This window comes from Tarenaya hassleriana, unplaced genomic scaffold (genome assembly GCF_000463585.1).
Source record: "Tarenaya hassleriana unplaced genomic scaffold, ASM46358v1 Cleome15, whole genome shotgun sequence".
Classification (NCBI taxonomy): domain Eukaryota; kingdom Viridiplantae; phylum Streptophyta; class Magnoliopsida; order Brassicales; family Cleomaceae; genus Tarenaya; species Tarenaya hassleriana.
The window spans coordinates 2,014,174-2,031,077 of record NW_010964923.1 but is presented as its reverse complement, the minus strand read 5'-3'; the positions used below and the strand labels follow the sequence as shown (position 1 = coordinate 2,031,077).

Genomic DNA, 16,904 nt, shown 5'->3' with positions numbered 1-16,904 from the left:
AAGGAGAGGCTTTCGAAACCTTGGTTTCGGTCAGAGGCTTTCATAAGGACGGAGGGGCGTTATGGTCTTTTAACGCAAGCTTGTAAATGAAACCCTAATCGGGTTTCATCTTCTCGATCTGTAATTTCGGACGTTTCTCTCTCTTGCGGCTGAGAGCTCCGTCTCTCACCGTGTATGTGTGTGTGTGTGTCTCCGGAGCCGTCACCGGCGGTTTCCAGTGACGTTCTTGCACTGTAACCCTAGATACTCCACTTTCTCTTCCCGAGACGTAGGTACCGAGGTTCCCCTCGGTACTGAACTCGTATATCGCGTGTCGTCTCTCTCTCTTCTCCGTTCTTGGTACAAACGAGCGATTCGAAGTGAAACTGTGAGAGATCGAAGGCCGGGAACCACAACAATTGTTTTGTAGTTTTCTCTTTCCAAGTCCTTCCAACCATTCATATGCCATATTATCTTTGTAGATTTTATTTTATTTTTTCGAATTAGTAACAAAAATTTTTCTAAATGAACCATTGGCTGACTCCCACGCATTATATTAGCCTTGCAAATTTATATATATAATCTAATTAAAATTACAGATTCTTTTCTGCAGGCGCCAGGTAATTTCAGACATTAAAATTACAGAGGCATGATTATTTCATTAATTTCCATAAAAACCCAAAATATCCAACACAAAAAATAGAAAACAGGATGAAGAAAAAAAAAACATGCATTAAAATAGAAAGGAAAAAAAACACACAAATAGAGGAAGATGGGAGAGATTAGGGTTTGCGGAGGAACCTTCCGGCTAGGAGAGCGGCTTCCATGACGACGGAGATGACGTCAATGACCTCGTCGGAATCGCATTTGTTGCCACTGAAGGTAGGCTGATTCGTATCTCTAAAATTGCTCATACAGTTTATGAATCTCTCGCTGCATTCTTGGCTCAAATAATCATCTGCACCATCACCATCATCATTCATCAATGTGTTATATCTATATATAGCTTGATTACCCGTACAATATATATTTTTTTTTAACCTAATCTTCGTCTAGAAATGTGATTAGTTAAGTTAAAACCTTGTTTTGTTTTTATAATTCATAAGTTTACTGAATATTTAATCCAATTATATCTCTCAAAATATCGGAGAAGCGCACACGTGAATGTTTTTTCCCAAATGAAGAATCAGACGTGAGTTAGGAATGAACTTTGCTCAGTCACTCACACTCAATCTTTGGCTTAATTAAAAACATATTGATCACACTAATGCAATATTAAAAGAATATTATTCTAATTATACCTATCTAGATGGTTGGTTACATCCAATGATGTCAAATTAGGTCCAAAGTCCGACCCAAATCCACCCGAAAAAATCGGGCTTAAGACCTAAATTTTTTGGCTCGGTCCGGCCCGATCCGACCTGATCCAAATCCGAAATTTATAGGGTAGAGATTTGAGTTTAATTATATAGAACCAAAAAAAATCGGGCCGATCCGATTCTGAACCCGAAATCCTCGGACCGAGTGCGGACTCGGACTAGGTCGAGTCGAGTCGGCCCGATTGACACCCCTTGCTACATCGGTCCAAACTCATACACATTACACTTATTTAATATTTAACAGAAGAATGTACTAAGAATATCTTGAAATACCATAATACCATATTTGATTTTATCTCTATAGTTTAGTTATTTATATTAATTATATAAGGTGTACATACCAAAAATATCGTATAATTTCAAATTTGTAGGCTTACAAATGGATCAGGCTCATTCACTTCACTAGTCATCTAGCATTTGCGATTTTGGATCGAATGATTATAAACGCCAAAAGTTCTTTAGCTAAAGCAAATATAATTCGATCGATTTTTTTATTAAAAAAACAATTGGATTATAAAGAGAGAAATTATGCTTACTGTTTTTGGATTGAACACAAGCGTCATGCTTCATGCAACAAGCGTCGAGACCATCGCACGGTCTCTCTCCTACGCATCCACTGTATAGAAGTCCACAGTACTTTCCGTACCTCAATAATGGAGGCACTAATACATATATACACATATGCATACGGTGAATATACATTCCGTATAGACCGTACAAATTTTGTATATGTGTATATATATTCACATACATATATGAAACGTATAAATGGGATTACGTACCTTTGCAGAACTCCGACTCACATTTTCGACTGCATTCTTTTTGCTGCATAAATAAAGATTCGGGATTTCAGTTTGGAGATTCAAATTGTGAGAGATTAATAAAATACAAGCTAATGAGGAAAAGAACCGGTCATAAACCACAGACGGTTTCTCTACCGAATCCATTTCAATAACCGGTTTTCTCCGGTTTACAGCATTTTGATCGTTGAAATTTACCCGTTATCTCAGATCTGAACGATGAAAAGGCGTAACTAAACCGTTCTGATGGTATAAGGCCATGGATCGTACGTAAAATTCCGGTATGCTGGATTCGACTTTACAAACCCGTTAACCGGATCGTAAACCGAACCGGAATCTCACATACCGATTGAAAAAAGAACTAACCAGCGTAACAGAGGGATCTGTGAGCTGAACACCGATGTTGAGTGCGGAGATGGAAACAGAGAAGAAACAGAGCGCTGTGAGGAGTTTCACCAAAGCCGCCATTGATGGAGACGCCAAAAGCTCTGAAAATGATAATTAAAAAAAAACCCAGAAACAAAAATCTCGGAAACTGAAGAAGCTTGGTTTTGCTGAAACTCTGAAAATAAGGGAGAAGAGAAAGGTGGGTGGAGGGGGAAGGAGGAGAAGCTGTGAGTTTTGGTGTCGCTTTTTTGTTTTGTTGCGTCTCGTGACTGATCTGGTTTGGAATATTGTCGGTTTCCGACCACGTACATTGGTTATGATCCACCGGTTATATATATATATATATATAATTTGTGTGTGTGTGTGTGAAGAAATCGAAGTTAGTTGGATTAATTAAGATAATTTGTGTTGGAAATATTCCGTTTGAAGTAAAATGAATGGAAAGATTTTTGGATTTTTTAGAATCCGAAAACAAAAACAAAAAATTGATAATTAGGATTTTGTAAATTTAGTTTTACTAAAAACTTGGAAAACTATTTTAGTGAAAAATTAGTTAACAAACAAAAAACTCTATTTTTTTGGATTTATAAATATTACAAAAACTAAAAACCAAAAGGTAAAATCTATCATATCAATTTTGTTTGATTCGATTTAAATTTAATTTAGAATGTTTTGAAATTTAATGTTAGTGATTAGTTAACCAAGATTAAAAAGGTCAGAACTAATTAAATTAAGTTGTATGATATGTAACTAATGTCGGAACCAGCTCAAAGTACTGAATTTTAATTTTTTTTTTTTTGGTAAAGTGAATTTAAATTTTTTTAAAAGAATAAAACCAATTATTAGTAAAATGAATGAAAAATAATTATTGACATAACAAATTCATTGGTCCATAAGGTTTTGTACGCTTGACAAATAAAAAATAAAATTATACACCCATCACCATCGCTTTTTCATTATCATATAAAATCAAGAATAAACAATATGCCCACCATCATCATCAATCATCATCATCATCATGATGATGAACATAAGTAAACATCATACAACATTAAGCATAAAAACATCACATACAAGCAAACATATAATAAAATCTCTTCAACAACAACAATAGATCATTATCATCCGCCAAGAGATCTCTCACCAAACTCTCTCACACGTCCCTGTCCCTTTTACACTCAGGCGGCATAACCGGGTTCCTGGACCGGTCGGTACAATAATTGTAGATTGTCCATTTCTGCCTCACCCAACTTAACCGACGCCATTGGTACGCATCGAGATCGCGGAATTCGTTTTGATCCCACCACATCCGGCCCTGCGTGGCGCAGAATTTCGCCTCTACCGAGGCCTGGCATCCGTCGACATGGAACCCTTGGTACTGAGCGATGAACGGAGCGTTCGCCCAATTGGTTTTCTCTAAACCGCCCCTCGTGGCCCAATCGTCGGCGTTCCAGAGGCTCGAGTAGATCTTCATCGGTTGATTGAATGGGAACCGGACTCCTAAATCCTTGCAGTTCTTGAACACTCGGATCGGTACGTCATCCACAAAGAACCTGGTTTTAGAAGAGGATGTGTAAACCGGACCGGTTTAGTGACTTTGACGGTTTGGTTAGCATTTGGTACATATGGACCCCACATTTGAAAAATGGCTTGGTTAAAAAAAAATTCCCGATGCAAATTAAAGCCCTTTTTGAAAATTTTGAAACCGTCTTTAGAACATTATGCATTGAATCTACTATACAGATACTTGAGATTCCTATTTTACCCTTTCCAGTTGTTCGTCACTTTGGCCTAAAATTTGAATTTGATGTGATTATAAAAAAAAAAAAAATTGAATTTGATGTGAATTTATAAAGGTTTTTCAAATAATTTGTTTTAAAAAAATTTCAAACTCCGTCGTTAAAAAAATATGCAAAAAAAAGTAAAAATTTACAGTAGAGGATAAAATATGAATTTTCCAAAAACAAATGAAGTAAAAAAAAAATCATTTTTTTTACGGATCTTCAATTAAATTCGTTGCAGGTACCTTCTTTAATTGCCCGTTAAAAAAAAGTATTTCCAATTTTTTTTTTGTACTAGAAAGGAAAAAAAAAACGATTCGACCAATCTTCTTGGAACTCCTGAGACATTCTCTCACTGAAAAAGCTTGAATCTCTCTCTCAAAATTCATATAAATTCCACATCTTTTTCACTATTTCGAGTAATACCCAATGAATATATACACGTTTCACCCAAAAAGCTCGAATCTTTTCTTCCCCATGGTAAAAATTTTTTGAAGCTCATCTTTAAATTCAGCATCTTTTCTCCATTCCGTGTAAAGGGTAGGCGTATATGTACAGATATATATGTATAGAGAGAGAGAGACATACACGATCTGATACATGTTCCAGAGGACGGAGTAGGTGTGGTAAGCTTGGGAAGGGTCGAACCAGAGATAGATACGCTGCTCTCTGTCTCCTTTCCCTCCGGTGAAGACATTCGTCTGCAGTATCGGAGGCTGCCCTGTTCTGTTCCCCAGAAACTCGAAGTCTATCTCGTCGTGCTCGTTGTTCGTCGACGACAGCTGTTGTTGTTGTTTTTTTTAAAATTATTATTATTAATTATTTGATTTTTTATAAATAAAATACCTATATATATATATATGTGTGTATTTGTGTATGTATATGTGACAGTGACTTACATAGAAAGCAGTGACGACTCCGGCCGTATCACCAGGCGGCAGCTTTATTTTCATGCTGAAGTGACCGAACAAGTAGGAGCCTTTCGATTGAAACCCAGTTCCTGTTTTTTTTTTTTTAAAAAAAAATATTTAAACTGAATAAAAATTAAACAGATATCGAAAAACCTAATTAATAAAAAATAGTACCCATTTACTAGGGTTTTTTAATCCTTTCGAGGAGTTGGATACAAGATTAGATCTGGCCTCTGATTAAACTAATAAATCTTTACAAGTTCGAATGAAGATTATTATAAAATGTACTAATTGTTTTCAAAAAATATACACTTCAAGATTTCTCTGTAATATATATTTATACACACACACACACATACATATATATATATATACAGCAAATGGTTTTAAGAATCAAAAGTAAACAAATGCAAGTTTTGAGACCCATTGTCCCCAAAATAAGTGCTATAAAACTATACCCCCTAAAAAGATATATGTATTAACACGTGAAACCGGTCGATGTATGTATATGTGTATGTACCGGTGTATTTGTCGAGGACGAGCTGGATTTCAGAACCGCCATTGATGTACTTGATGTGGTCAAAAGCCCAAGTGGGCATGTAGTTTCTGCCAAAGGGGACGTTCACAGGTCTTCGTGGAACAGCCGCCATTGCTGTCGATACCATGAGAGCAGCGCTCAAGAAACGGAGAAGGTTCCATGAAGAAGACGAAGAAGAAGCCATGGCTGAGAGAGAGAGAGAGAGAGAGAGAGAGAGAGAGAGAGAGAGAGAGATGATGAACTGATGAGGGTTTGGGGGTTTATATATAGGGCTATTTTTTTCCTTTTCTTTTAGATTGTTTTTGGATTTAAAAAAAAAAAAGTCGTTCCCTTTATATAAAAAAATCCATATCTTTTTCTATTTTTTCAAAAAAAAAAAATTATTGAGTTGAAGTTTCTCGGACGATTCTCTTTTCGTTCACTCTTTCATCTCTCCTTAGGTTCTAGTCAGGGTGGACCAATCCGTGTTTTTAGATTTATTTTCTAACATTGAACGAAAATAATCAAGTAATATTTTAATTAGCGTAAAATCTATAAAAACTTCTAAATTTATAAAACGGTGAAAAATAAATTTATAAACTCTCATTTAACAAATTTATTTTTAAATTTATAAAATATATCATTATAATTTTTAAACTAGTAAAATATATCATTATAATTTTTAAAATTATTAATTGGTGGTAGAAAAAATTTCAACGATGTTGGTATATAAAATAATTTAAAAATTAATTTTTCACCGTTTTGGAAATTTAGAAATTTTTATAGATTTTATCTTATTTTAAATATTGTATTTCATTCGATCCCAATAGACTAAAAGCCTAAAATCATAATAAGGGTCCAAGATAAATTTCGCTTAGAGACATTAAGCAAGGTTAAAAAAAATGAGGGTAAATAATAAAAAAAAATATATGAAATGGTATGGGGAGTTTAAATAAAATTAATTAAAATTTTAAAATTGTCGGCCACCATAGTGATGCCTCCATGTGTCTCTCCCTGCTCTCTTCCTTCGTCACCAGCCACGTAGCTTCTATTTACGTCTGGCCCAAATCTTTTCATCTATTTTTATTATTATTAAATACTATATATATATATATATACACATATATATATATTCACAACCTCGCTCTTATAAATCATGTCTTTTATTTTATTATTTTTGTTAAATAACTTTATTGTCGGAGCAAATTGCCGCTTTTGTTGGCTCTCTCCGCCAATTTTGGCCCTAAAGCTTTTGCGCACTCCTCCATGCTCCATCCCTCACATAGCACAATATTTTTTTACATATATCCGACACCATATATATATATATATATAAATTACAAATCTAGCATTATCTGATGGATTACGGATCTGAAAATAGTTATTGAATGTGTGTCGAATTAAGACGAAGAAGAACGAGAATTAATAGATATGTTGAATTACCATGTAATTAATTTTTTTTTTTTAATTTGGTAGTTTAACGAATCTTCAGCCTAATTATATCTTCAGGAAGAGTAAAAAAGTGCAAATAGTGTTCTTTTCCAAGTGGAGATTCAAATTTGGATTGGAAATAAATTTTATCCATTTATTATCAGTTGACTCATTTAATCTTGGATATTAATTTAAAATATTGAAATATATAATGAACAGATATGTGTTTGATGTTTTTTTTCAACATATTTTTATTATAAAATATACGGTGAAATAACATGTAAGAGGTTTTAATATACAAAAAAAATCCCAAAAAAATATATGAATTTGTCAATTTTCACCGAACAAAACTTAAAGTTTGTTTTTTTATCAAATAAAAATTCAATTTTATTTTTCGGTCAAAATAAATATAAATTCTATAATTTCTGTTATTTTTTAACCTAAAAACTGATATTACGTATGGATATTTTATATGACAAATCAATATTTTGATCATATGTATCACGTAATTATCCATATATTAAACTTTTATAAAGTTTAAGTTTATTTATAACTCAAAAATCAGGTTAAGATTTTATTTGGTAAAAAAAATTCAAAATTTATTTTATAAAAATTGATAAGTTTAGATATTTTTTTGAGAGATTTTTTCTAATATATATTTTATGTCCATAAAATTCTTTTATGAGCAAACATGGCTTGTGTAGATGAGACATTATAAATATTATGCATTCTACTGTGGAAAAAAAGAAATTAAAGCCTCTTATTATATATTTTTTTTAATAAATTATAGAGCGGCCTTTCGACGACGGGGTCTTCATGGGGTCTGATGGGATTCAATAGAAGACAAATATTTTATTATTTATTTATATATAAATGTACGAAATATTTTGGGGTTCTTTCAAACCAGCTTGCAAATACTTTTTGCAATTCACAGCAGTTTTATTATATTAAAAAAATATTAAAAAAATCACTACGTAATTTAATTTGAATTTGAAATGTTTGATGCAAATAGCTATCTGTTACATGTTAGAGGAAATTACAATAAAGCATGATTTCCATTGGAACATAAAACATTTGGGAGGTTGCTTTATTAAATTAAGAAAAAATTCCAAAAAAAATACTGAACTTTACAATTTTGATAAAAAAAATACTGAACTTTTTATTTTATCAAATAAACATTAAACTTTTAAATTTGACAAAATAAACAGTTAACTCTTCTACGATTGTCAAAATAAACAAAATGAATGACGTGGCCCAATTAGATGCAAACACGTTAGATTATTTTACTTAGTTTTTTTTTACAATCGGAAAAAGTTCATGTATTTTTTTGGATTACTAAAAAAATTCAGTGCTTTTTTGATAATCACAGAAAAATTTATGTATTTTTTGGATTATTTAAAAAGTTCAGTGTTTTTTTAGACTAGTTTAAAAAGTTTAATGTTTATTTGACAAAAACTAAAGTTTAATGTTTTTTTGTCAAAATTGTAAATTTCAGTGTTTTTTTGGGATTTTCCCTTCAATTAAATTTAAATAAAGAGATGAGAGGAAAAAACAAGTTATTTTATTTAATTAAAAAATTGAAACTTGCATCTAAGCAGCAAAAAGGGAGCAGCCTAAGTAAATTAAACAATAAGAAAATCACATGGGCAAAAAAAAGAAAGAATAATTTGTAAATATTTTCATATATATTATCATCTAAATAAACTGATCATTGATTAAAATGAGCTACTGATGTAATTATTAATCTTCATTAAAAATAACAAATGTTGGTCAAAACTCAATTCCGCTTAACCTTTTATCCAATCAAAATTCAAGTTTTATCAAAATGTAAAAAAAAAGTTTATTTTAATTTGTATCTTATATCTTAATTGGATTTTGTTAAGATTTAGCTAATATAGTTTTTAAAGATAGATATTTAACATTTTTATATCAAAGTATAAATATGGTTATGTATTATTTGTTTCTATTTATTTTGATTTTATAAATTAAATTCGAAATATGTATCTAATATTTACCATATATAACATCGATCACTATCCATAGTCTAAATTTTTAAATACAGAAAAAATGATAGATTTAGATGTATTTTAATAGTATTTAAAAATTTTATAATTTTGCAATAAATATTTTTGAATTGAGAATCTGAAACTAAAAAACAAAATTAGGTATTAATGAAAGAAAAACAATAAATGGGGTGGGGAGAGAAAACAGTTGAGGATGAGTTTTTCATACATTGGAGAATTGAGGGGAAAACATAAAGGAAAAGAGGGAAATGGTCATTAGGGAAAGGCTTTGGCAATGGCATGTGGATTTTGTCTCCATCGCTCTCAAACTTCATCACATGCATTGCATCCTCCCTTCCAATTTTTTTAATTTAATTTAATTTATCATCTACATAAAAAATAAAAAAATAAATAAATTTATGTCATATTCGATACAAAAATGAGTCTATTTCGGTTTGTGTCATTTTCTCTCATATTTGCAATATATCTAAATCATTTATAATAATTCGTTCCAATTAAATCTAGATCTATCCGTTCCTCGTTTTTTCATTTCCATTCTTATTCTCAATCTCATATATATATATATTATATATTATATATATATATAATCATGTATATACTGTTCCTTTCGTATTCATTCTTTGTTCTTTTCTCTTAGATCTACAGTCTTGAATTTCGATGACAAATGAGGAGATACAGTTTCAGAATTTGTCATTTTCTGACAGATTTTTTCACACCAATATATAGATGAAAATGTGATTGAAACTATTTATTTGTAAAAATAATATACCAATGTTTAATTGCACTTTAAATTACTCTCTAGATCTTATAATAAACAACGTATATATATTAGTTTTTCTAAATACTCCAATACATTATTCTTTTACCCTTTTTTCACTTTGAGAGTATATATTAATATTTGTCTTAAACACTTATATATATATGTACGTATGTGTGTGTGTGTGTGTATATATATATGTATAGAGTATACATGACGTTGGAACCAGAAGCCAAGTGGGTAGCAACAACACATTGCAATTGCATGAATCCAGCGGCAGCCAGTCAGGGCATGATTTTCATCTGTAGATTTTGTCCGAATCTTTTTTTTTTCTTTTTTTAACTTTTTATAAATAAATATATTAATTTATATTTTACATAAATGAATGTCCTCTATTATTTATCTCCCATTCAAAGCTTCTGGGCCTCATATTTGTCTTTTCCTTGGTCCGTCGTTGCATTTGTATAATTACTTAACAACTCCATATATATATATATATATATATATATATCCTCTGCTCCGCCATATTAGATAATTAGGTTTTTTCCCATGAATTTATATTTGAAATATAATTCGACGAAGTAGCCACTTGTCATTTCCGGAATAAGATTTGTGAAAATCATATTGAGATAATTTACATGACATATTTGCAGACTAAATCACGTTAATAGCTTTTTTTTCTTCTCCTTGATTTATTTTTATTCCAATAACAGAATTTTCATGGTCCGACATATATTCTATAATTTGAGAAGAAATCAAGTGACCGCGATGATAAATTTTTAGGATATGTGAATTCTTATATATATATATATATATTATAATTTCCAATAATGTGTAATCGTTCAACTCACTATTCTAATACTTTTTCCTCCCGGATTTATAGCCGAATTCAAATTTGGAAATTCAGATAATATAGAGGCTGAAATATTTCTAATATTTTTGACTATAAGTATGGTGTTTCCGTCATTCGGTTCTTTTAAATAATTAATTTTGGAGGACAGTGGGAAAATATATAAGCAGAAGGGGAAAATATTCAGGGAATTATATTGTTTTGGCATTAATTACACAACTGAATTGTATATTTGGATAAGATCGGTCTGTACAGTTACTGGTCTGTCAGAAAAAAAAAACAAAAGAACAAAAATCGAAATAAAATTCTAAATACAATATTTGTGGTAACCCCTATATGTAATACACAACGTTTATATCGTGTATCGTATGGTTATAGATGCAACACGGAGTCACTTTGTTACAATAATAATAATTAGGGGTTGGCGTTTCGGTACGGTTTAGTTTTGAGAAATCGTGCCAAACCAAAAAATATAATACCGTTTTCAAATCGAATTATCAAAATTTTCTAAATGTAATGCTTTTAAAAAGCCAAATTTTTTGAAATCAAAACGAATCAAACGAATTTTAAAAAATCCAAAAAAACGATTTTTTTTTTAAAGAAAATATAGATTTTTTAACAAAATCGAATCGAATATAAAATAATATAAAATAATAATCGATTGGTATATATTTTGGTAGATTCAAAAAATCGGACAGAATAATTTCCAAACGGAATGTCGAAAGTGCACCCCTAATAATAACAAAAACAATTATTATTATTATTATTATTATTATTATTATTATTATTATTATTATTATTACATCCAATTAAATGTTTATTAATAAAAGCAAGAAATTTTTTAAAACATGATTTGTCCCGTTGTCTTTAGATTCTGATATCCTAAAATTTTCGTTTAAATAACCCATATCATTCAATCGTAATATTAGATCGATCTCATAAAAATAATTACATAAATACCTAACTATATTATATGTCTTAAATTGAGATTTGTATAAAACTATATTGAGAACACTTTTTTTGGTAAAGTATAACCGAATTAGTTAATCTTAACAAATTTTAAAACCACTGTTTGGATGGATAACTCTGTGTAATGACTAAATAGATCATATTAACGTATTCGAGGTAAAATTACATTTCTAAAGTGGATATACATATATATATATATATATATGTGTGTGTGAAGATTCCCTGTATGGAAAGTGGTGAGATGTGTATGATGAAATGTATTATGATATACCTAGGAAATACGCACGAATTATTTTAAAGAAAATGAATAGAATAATTTTGGTTAAGAAATAGTTGAGCATTTCTAATTCTCTCACTTATCCTTTTTCTTAGGGGTCGTTTCTATATGTTTTTTTCATAATCGAGCTGTATCGAACAGAAAAATATATTAATATATACGAATAGAATCGTCTAAAATTCTCAAATGGTAATTTAAAAAAATCGATTTTTTAAAATTGAAACGAGTCGAAACGAATTTTAAAAAAAAAATCTATTTTTTTAGAAAATCTACTTTTTAATAAAAACTAAACCAAACCGAAATTGAACTGAATCTAAATCGAATCGAATATAAAATAATAACGGATTAGTATACATTATTAGAGAATCAAAAAAATCGAATCCAACCAAATCCAAACGGAATCAGAACACGATTGGTTAATAAATATATTATTTTAAAAGGGTAATAAATAAATAAAAATGTGGTATAGATCACGGGGAAGAGGTAACTTGGACCATGGATTGGACCGACCACCAGAGAACAAACACACTGCTCAACAAATAAAAAAAAGGTTATAATAATTAAAATTTTCAAGTAAAATGGTTTTTAACAAATAAAAAATGTTATAGTATTTTCTCTAAAATAAATGGATCGTTATTGAAGTGGACACAACAACATCTCACGTGCGTGCCAACAAAATAAAAATGTCAAAATCAAAGCAGTTAATGTTGAGACATTTGCACGATAAACAGGGGCTTAAAGATTTGATCAATTAGCTGTCTCTTAATTACATAATAATAATGCGTTCCATCAAATCCCTAACTGTTAGACAGCTGTTTTTTTTTCGGTATTTGTTATTTTAAAACTCTTTTGGATGCATGTATTTTGTGAGTTTGTATATTTTTTAGAAAAATTGTATATACTTTTATAAAATTTTCTAAACTATAAAATTTTTAAATAAATATCTGAACTTTTTAAAATTTTGACATAAATATCTAAACTTTTGAAAATTTACGAAATGAAACCAAAATTTATTAATAACGTTAAACTTATAACGGAATCCATGGATAATTGATGACTTAGCCGTCAAACGAATATTGTTTCATTTGACAAATTTTTAAAAGTTTGGGTATTTATGTAGAAATTTTGAAAAAAATCAGATATTTATTTAGAAATTTTATAATTTAGATATTTATTTGAAAATTTTATAAAAGTTTAGATATTTATGTACGATTTTTTTGTTTTAATTAGATATTTTTGGAGTTTTAATTTTTTTCTTTGTTTTGAAAAAAAAATATAATCATTTTTTGTAGAAAAAAATTAAAATTTATTAACAACGTTAAACTTATAACGGAATCCATTGATAATTGATGACTTAGCCGTCAAACGAATATTGTTTCATTTGACAAATTTTTAAAAGATTGGGTATTTATATAGAAGTTTTGAAAAACCAGGTATTTATTTAGAAATTTTATAATTTAGATATTTATTTGAAATTTTATAAAAATTTAGATATTACTGATTGGTTTCCAGATAAAATTTGATTACATTTACAGGTAAGGGGAAATTTCTCAAGACATGAACAAACCAGATGTGTTAAATGCTCTCTTCGAACCGTTGAGAACTTCCCAGTCAGCCCAGAGGCTCCTGCTTCATATGGATGCCACTCGTCTGCTGAACACAAGAACCAGAAGCCATCATTATCTGCAATGATAGCATGCGTATGCATCAAAATTCGGGTCATTCATTTCTCTGCCCATCGTCATCGTCATCACCACCCTCGTCTGAATCAGACCTGTAGGTGGTTCTCTCTATCACGTAATCCCCGAGAACCATCGCACCTGGCATCGTTGTTCTGATCGTGCTGATCACATCATCCCGATCACGCTCAAGCTCAAGCCTTCTCCATTTCTGCTCCACCGAGGGGTCCACTTCACGTGGCCTTGCAGACGGATGCACCATTTTCATGTGCTCCCCCAGCTCCTTGAAAGTTCCTATGAAAGAGCAGTTTTCCTGCATGCAGCTCCTCGTTTTCAGATTCAAATAGTCCCGTGCAGGCTGCACAATCGTCCACCCTTTCACCTGGCCCCTGCAGAGTGGGCAGGTGAGGTTCGGGAACTCGGAGTTACTGGTTGGCTGCTCCTGACTGGGTGGCATAACCTTAGCAGATGCCTTCTTGTACTCATCAAGGCAATTGGAATATCTGAAGCTGGTACCACACATATAAGGACGGCAACCCTTGTCGTGAGATGAACAGAGAAGAAGAACAGCATTGTGGGGGCATTCCATACAAACAGAGCATATTACGTCTTCCCAGTCCCTTTTCTGCAAATCTGTTCTTTCCCACAACTCGGATAGCAGATGGGAATTTGTAGGGTCTCAATCTGATGTGCCTAGAAGCAATCCGGCGCCTTGTTCTTCTAACTTTGGCCATTTTCTTTAAAACAAACCTGCACATGTACTGTGTATGATTAGGGAACAAATAAAAACAAGTTGGCGCTGAAGACAACAGACAAAATAAGGTCATGAAAAAACAGCAGATATCCATGTTTGAGGATACAATAATACGACATGCAAATCGTCGTTTGATTTAGGAATAACAAATCAATTGATGTGTCTCAGACACACAAGTCCCGAACAAGAAATCGTAACGGTCATTTCAAGATTTCGATACTTTCACATTTCCTGGGCAAAGGTTCCGAAATGAACGAAGTTTCCGTAAAAGACTGAAACATGCTATAGTTTATGCATATACCAAAAGATTTGCAGGGCAGGAACTCCCTGGAAGTAAATTCATAGTGGAAAAAGAGAACAAAGAAAGCGGGCAAAATTCCAATCAGAACTAAAAAGTAAGCAAAACCGAAAATGCTGGATAAATATGGCAACAAACTGGAAAACAAATCATCGCGGTGTCCGCCCCAACAGTACAATACAACTAGTTTCTTCATCGGCTGAGTTCAAACCTAGGAGCTTCATTGAGAGATTAAAGCCAAAGCCAAGGAGAAGAAACAAAGAACAACCCAATAGTTCTAGAATTAAGAATTGGAAAGCCAATCTACATAGCACAGGACGACTAGATTCCAAGTAACATAATTCCACAGAGATCCAACCTCACCACCACGACTGTTTCATGACCAAAACAAGGATTCTACAATGTCTTAAGAAAGACCGATCCACCTGCTCAAATGAGATCGAAAGTCGATGTACAGACGAAGAACCAACCAGAGAGACCAAGTTGCATCTGATCAAATTACAAATGAAGGAAATTCACATGAAAGTAGAAGATGGAAGACGTGCCAACATGTTTGAAAAACAACCGAAAAGCAACGTGCTTTACCGAACGAATCACGAGAAGAGACAGCGGAACGGGTAATAAAGAAACAGGAAGAAGCCACCATCACGCCAAGAATCTAATCCACATGGAGCAAACCCCCTTTCGGTACACATCTCATATCCACAATGAATCTTTACGAAATGTTCAACTCTTATGTCAGAGACAGCTTAAAAGATTTAGAACACACAGATATAGATATGTATATATATGCTGACATATTCCATTATCAAGCGATTAAACAATTCAACTGATTATCAATACCCAATATTCTACTTTCTTTCACCAGCCCACAATCCAAAATCCCAAAAAAATCAGCCCTCATGATTCATTCGAGTTTCTCGGAAACGAAACAGGGGGCAAACACGATCAAGATTACCATTTACAGGCACAGAATCGGACCAGAAAAGAAATAGAAAGCCTACCCGACGACTACGAAGACAGAAACTGAGACTTCACGGCGAGAAATCGCGGAAGAAAACAGAGAATTATGGATTCCAAAACGGCGAAAGCAAAGGCGCGACGATCGAGATCGAGAGAGAGAGAGGACGAGCGAAATTGGCGTAGAAGCGCCTCCACCAAGTTCCGGATTCGCTGTCTGCGTCGCTTTTTCTTCATGTGGAGTGGCGAATGAACCTCCACGCTTCCCTCGGGTGCGTAACTGCCACGCGCCAAAGTTAAAGTAACTGGCGGTGACCGCCCATGCATCACCCGTAGCTGTTTGACTTTGGAATATTCTTTAAGCATGTACTTACTTTTCCATGGCCACAATGCGTGTGATTTTTTGTCATTAATATACAAATTGGAACTAAAATAAAAAATTGAATAGGTGTAAATTTTTTATACATGCATTCATGAATCGTATGTAAAGAAAATATAAAATAACCATAACCAATATTTAAAAAAAATAAATTTTATTAATAATAATAGAGTTCGTACAAATACAGATAAAAAACCGACATAAAAGAATATTTTTTTAAAAAAAAGTTTAAGTCTCACTAACTGTCCCCATAATATTGTCTTTCAGGTGAATATTTATTTATGCTATAAACAGAGTTTAAGACCATAATAAAAAGATAAAAATAAATAAGGAAAGACAAACTGGATACAACACAAACAAAATATACGAGATATTCTCTTCGATATTCATTTAATTTGAATGGTGATGATTTTGGTACGAGGTGATGTGTTTTTTTGGTAGAGTTTACGAGGTTACGTGTTGTTACGCATATGATGATGATGATTTGTATGAGATGACGTGTTGTTACGCGTATGGTGATGATTTTGATATGAGGTGATGTTGATGCTATTGATGGATTCGACGATGCTAGTGATGGTGGTTCGAATCGATGGTGCTGCTGATATGATGCGATGGTGTTTTTATGAAAATATGAAGCGATGTTGCCGATGCTTATGATAATGATACGGTGTTGTTGCTGTCGACGATGAAGATATGATTTTGATGATGATGATGAGGATGATGATGGTGGTGGTGGTGGTGGTGGTGGTGGTGGTGGTGGTGGTGGTGGTGG

The 16,904-nt window shown here is 32.1% G+C and overlaps 2 protein-coding genes and 1 pseudogene across 2 annotated transcripts; all 3 read right to left on the bottom strand.

Moving 5' to 3' along the window:
• Positions 1–612: 612 nt before the first annotated feature.
• On the bottom strand, positions 613–2,839 carry LOC104808905 (phospholipase A2-alpha-like). Its single transcript, XM_010534746.1, has 4 exons — positions 2,525–2,839; positions 2,141–2,183; positions 1,895–2,020; positions 613–937 (listed from the first exon to the last, which is right to left on the bottom strand). The coding sequence occupies exons 1-4, from the start codon at positions 2,624–2,626 to the stop codon at positions 762–764; spliced, it is 447 nt and encodes a 148-aa protein (XP_010533048.1). The 5' UTR covers positions 2,627–2,839; the 3' UTR covers positions 613–761.
• A 622-nt stretch (positions 2,840–3,461) lies between these two features.
• On the bottom strand, positions 3,462–6,012 carry LOC104808904 (xyloglucan endotransglucosylase/hydrolase). The gene is made up of 4 exons (XM_010534745.2): positions 5,758–6,012; positions 5,226–5,326; positions 4,915–5,108; positions 3,462–4,098 (listed from the first exon to the last, which is right to left on the bottom strand). Exons 1-4 carry the CDS (start codon positions 5,957–5,959, stop codon positions 3,699–3,701), a joined length of 897 nt encoding a protein of 298 aa, XP_010533047.1. The 5' UTR covers positions 5,960–6,012; the 3' UTR covers positions 3,462–3,698.
• Positions 6,013–13,540: 7,528 nt separating this feature from the next.
• LOC104808903 lies at positions 13,541–16,207 on the bottom strand (annotated as a pseudogene).
• Positions 16,208–16,904: the final 697 nt, after the last annotated feature.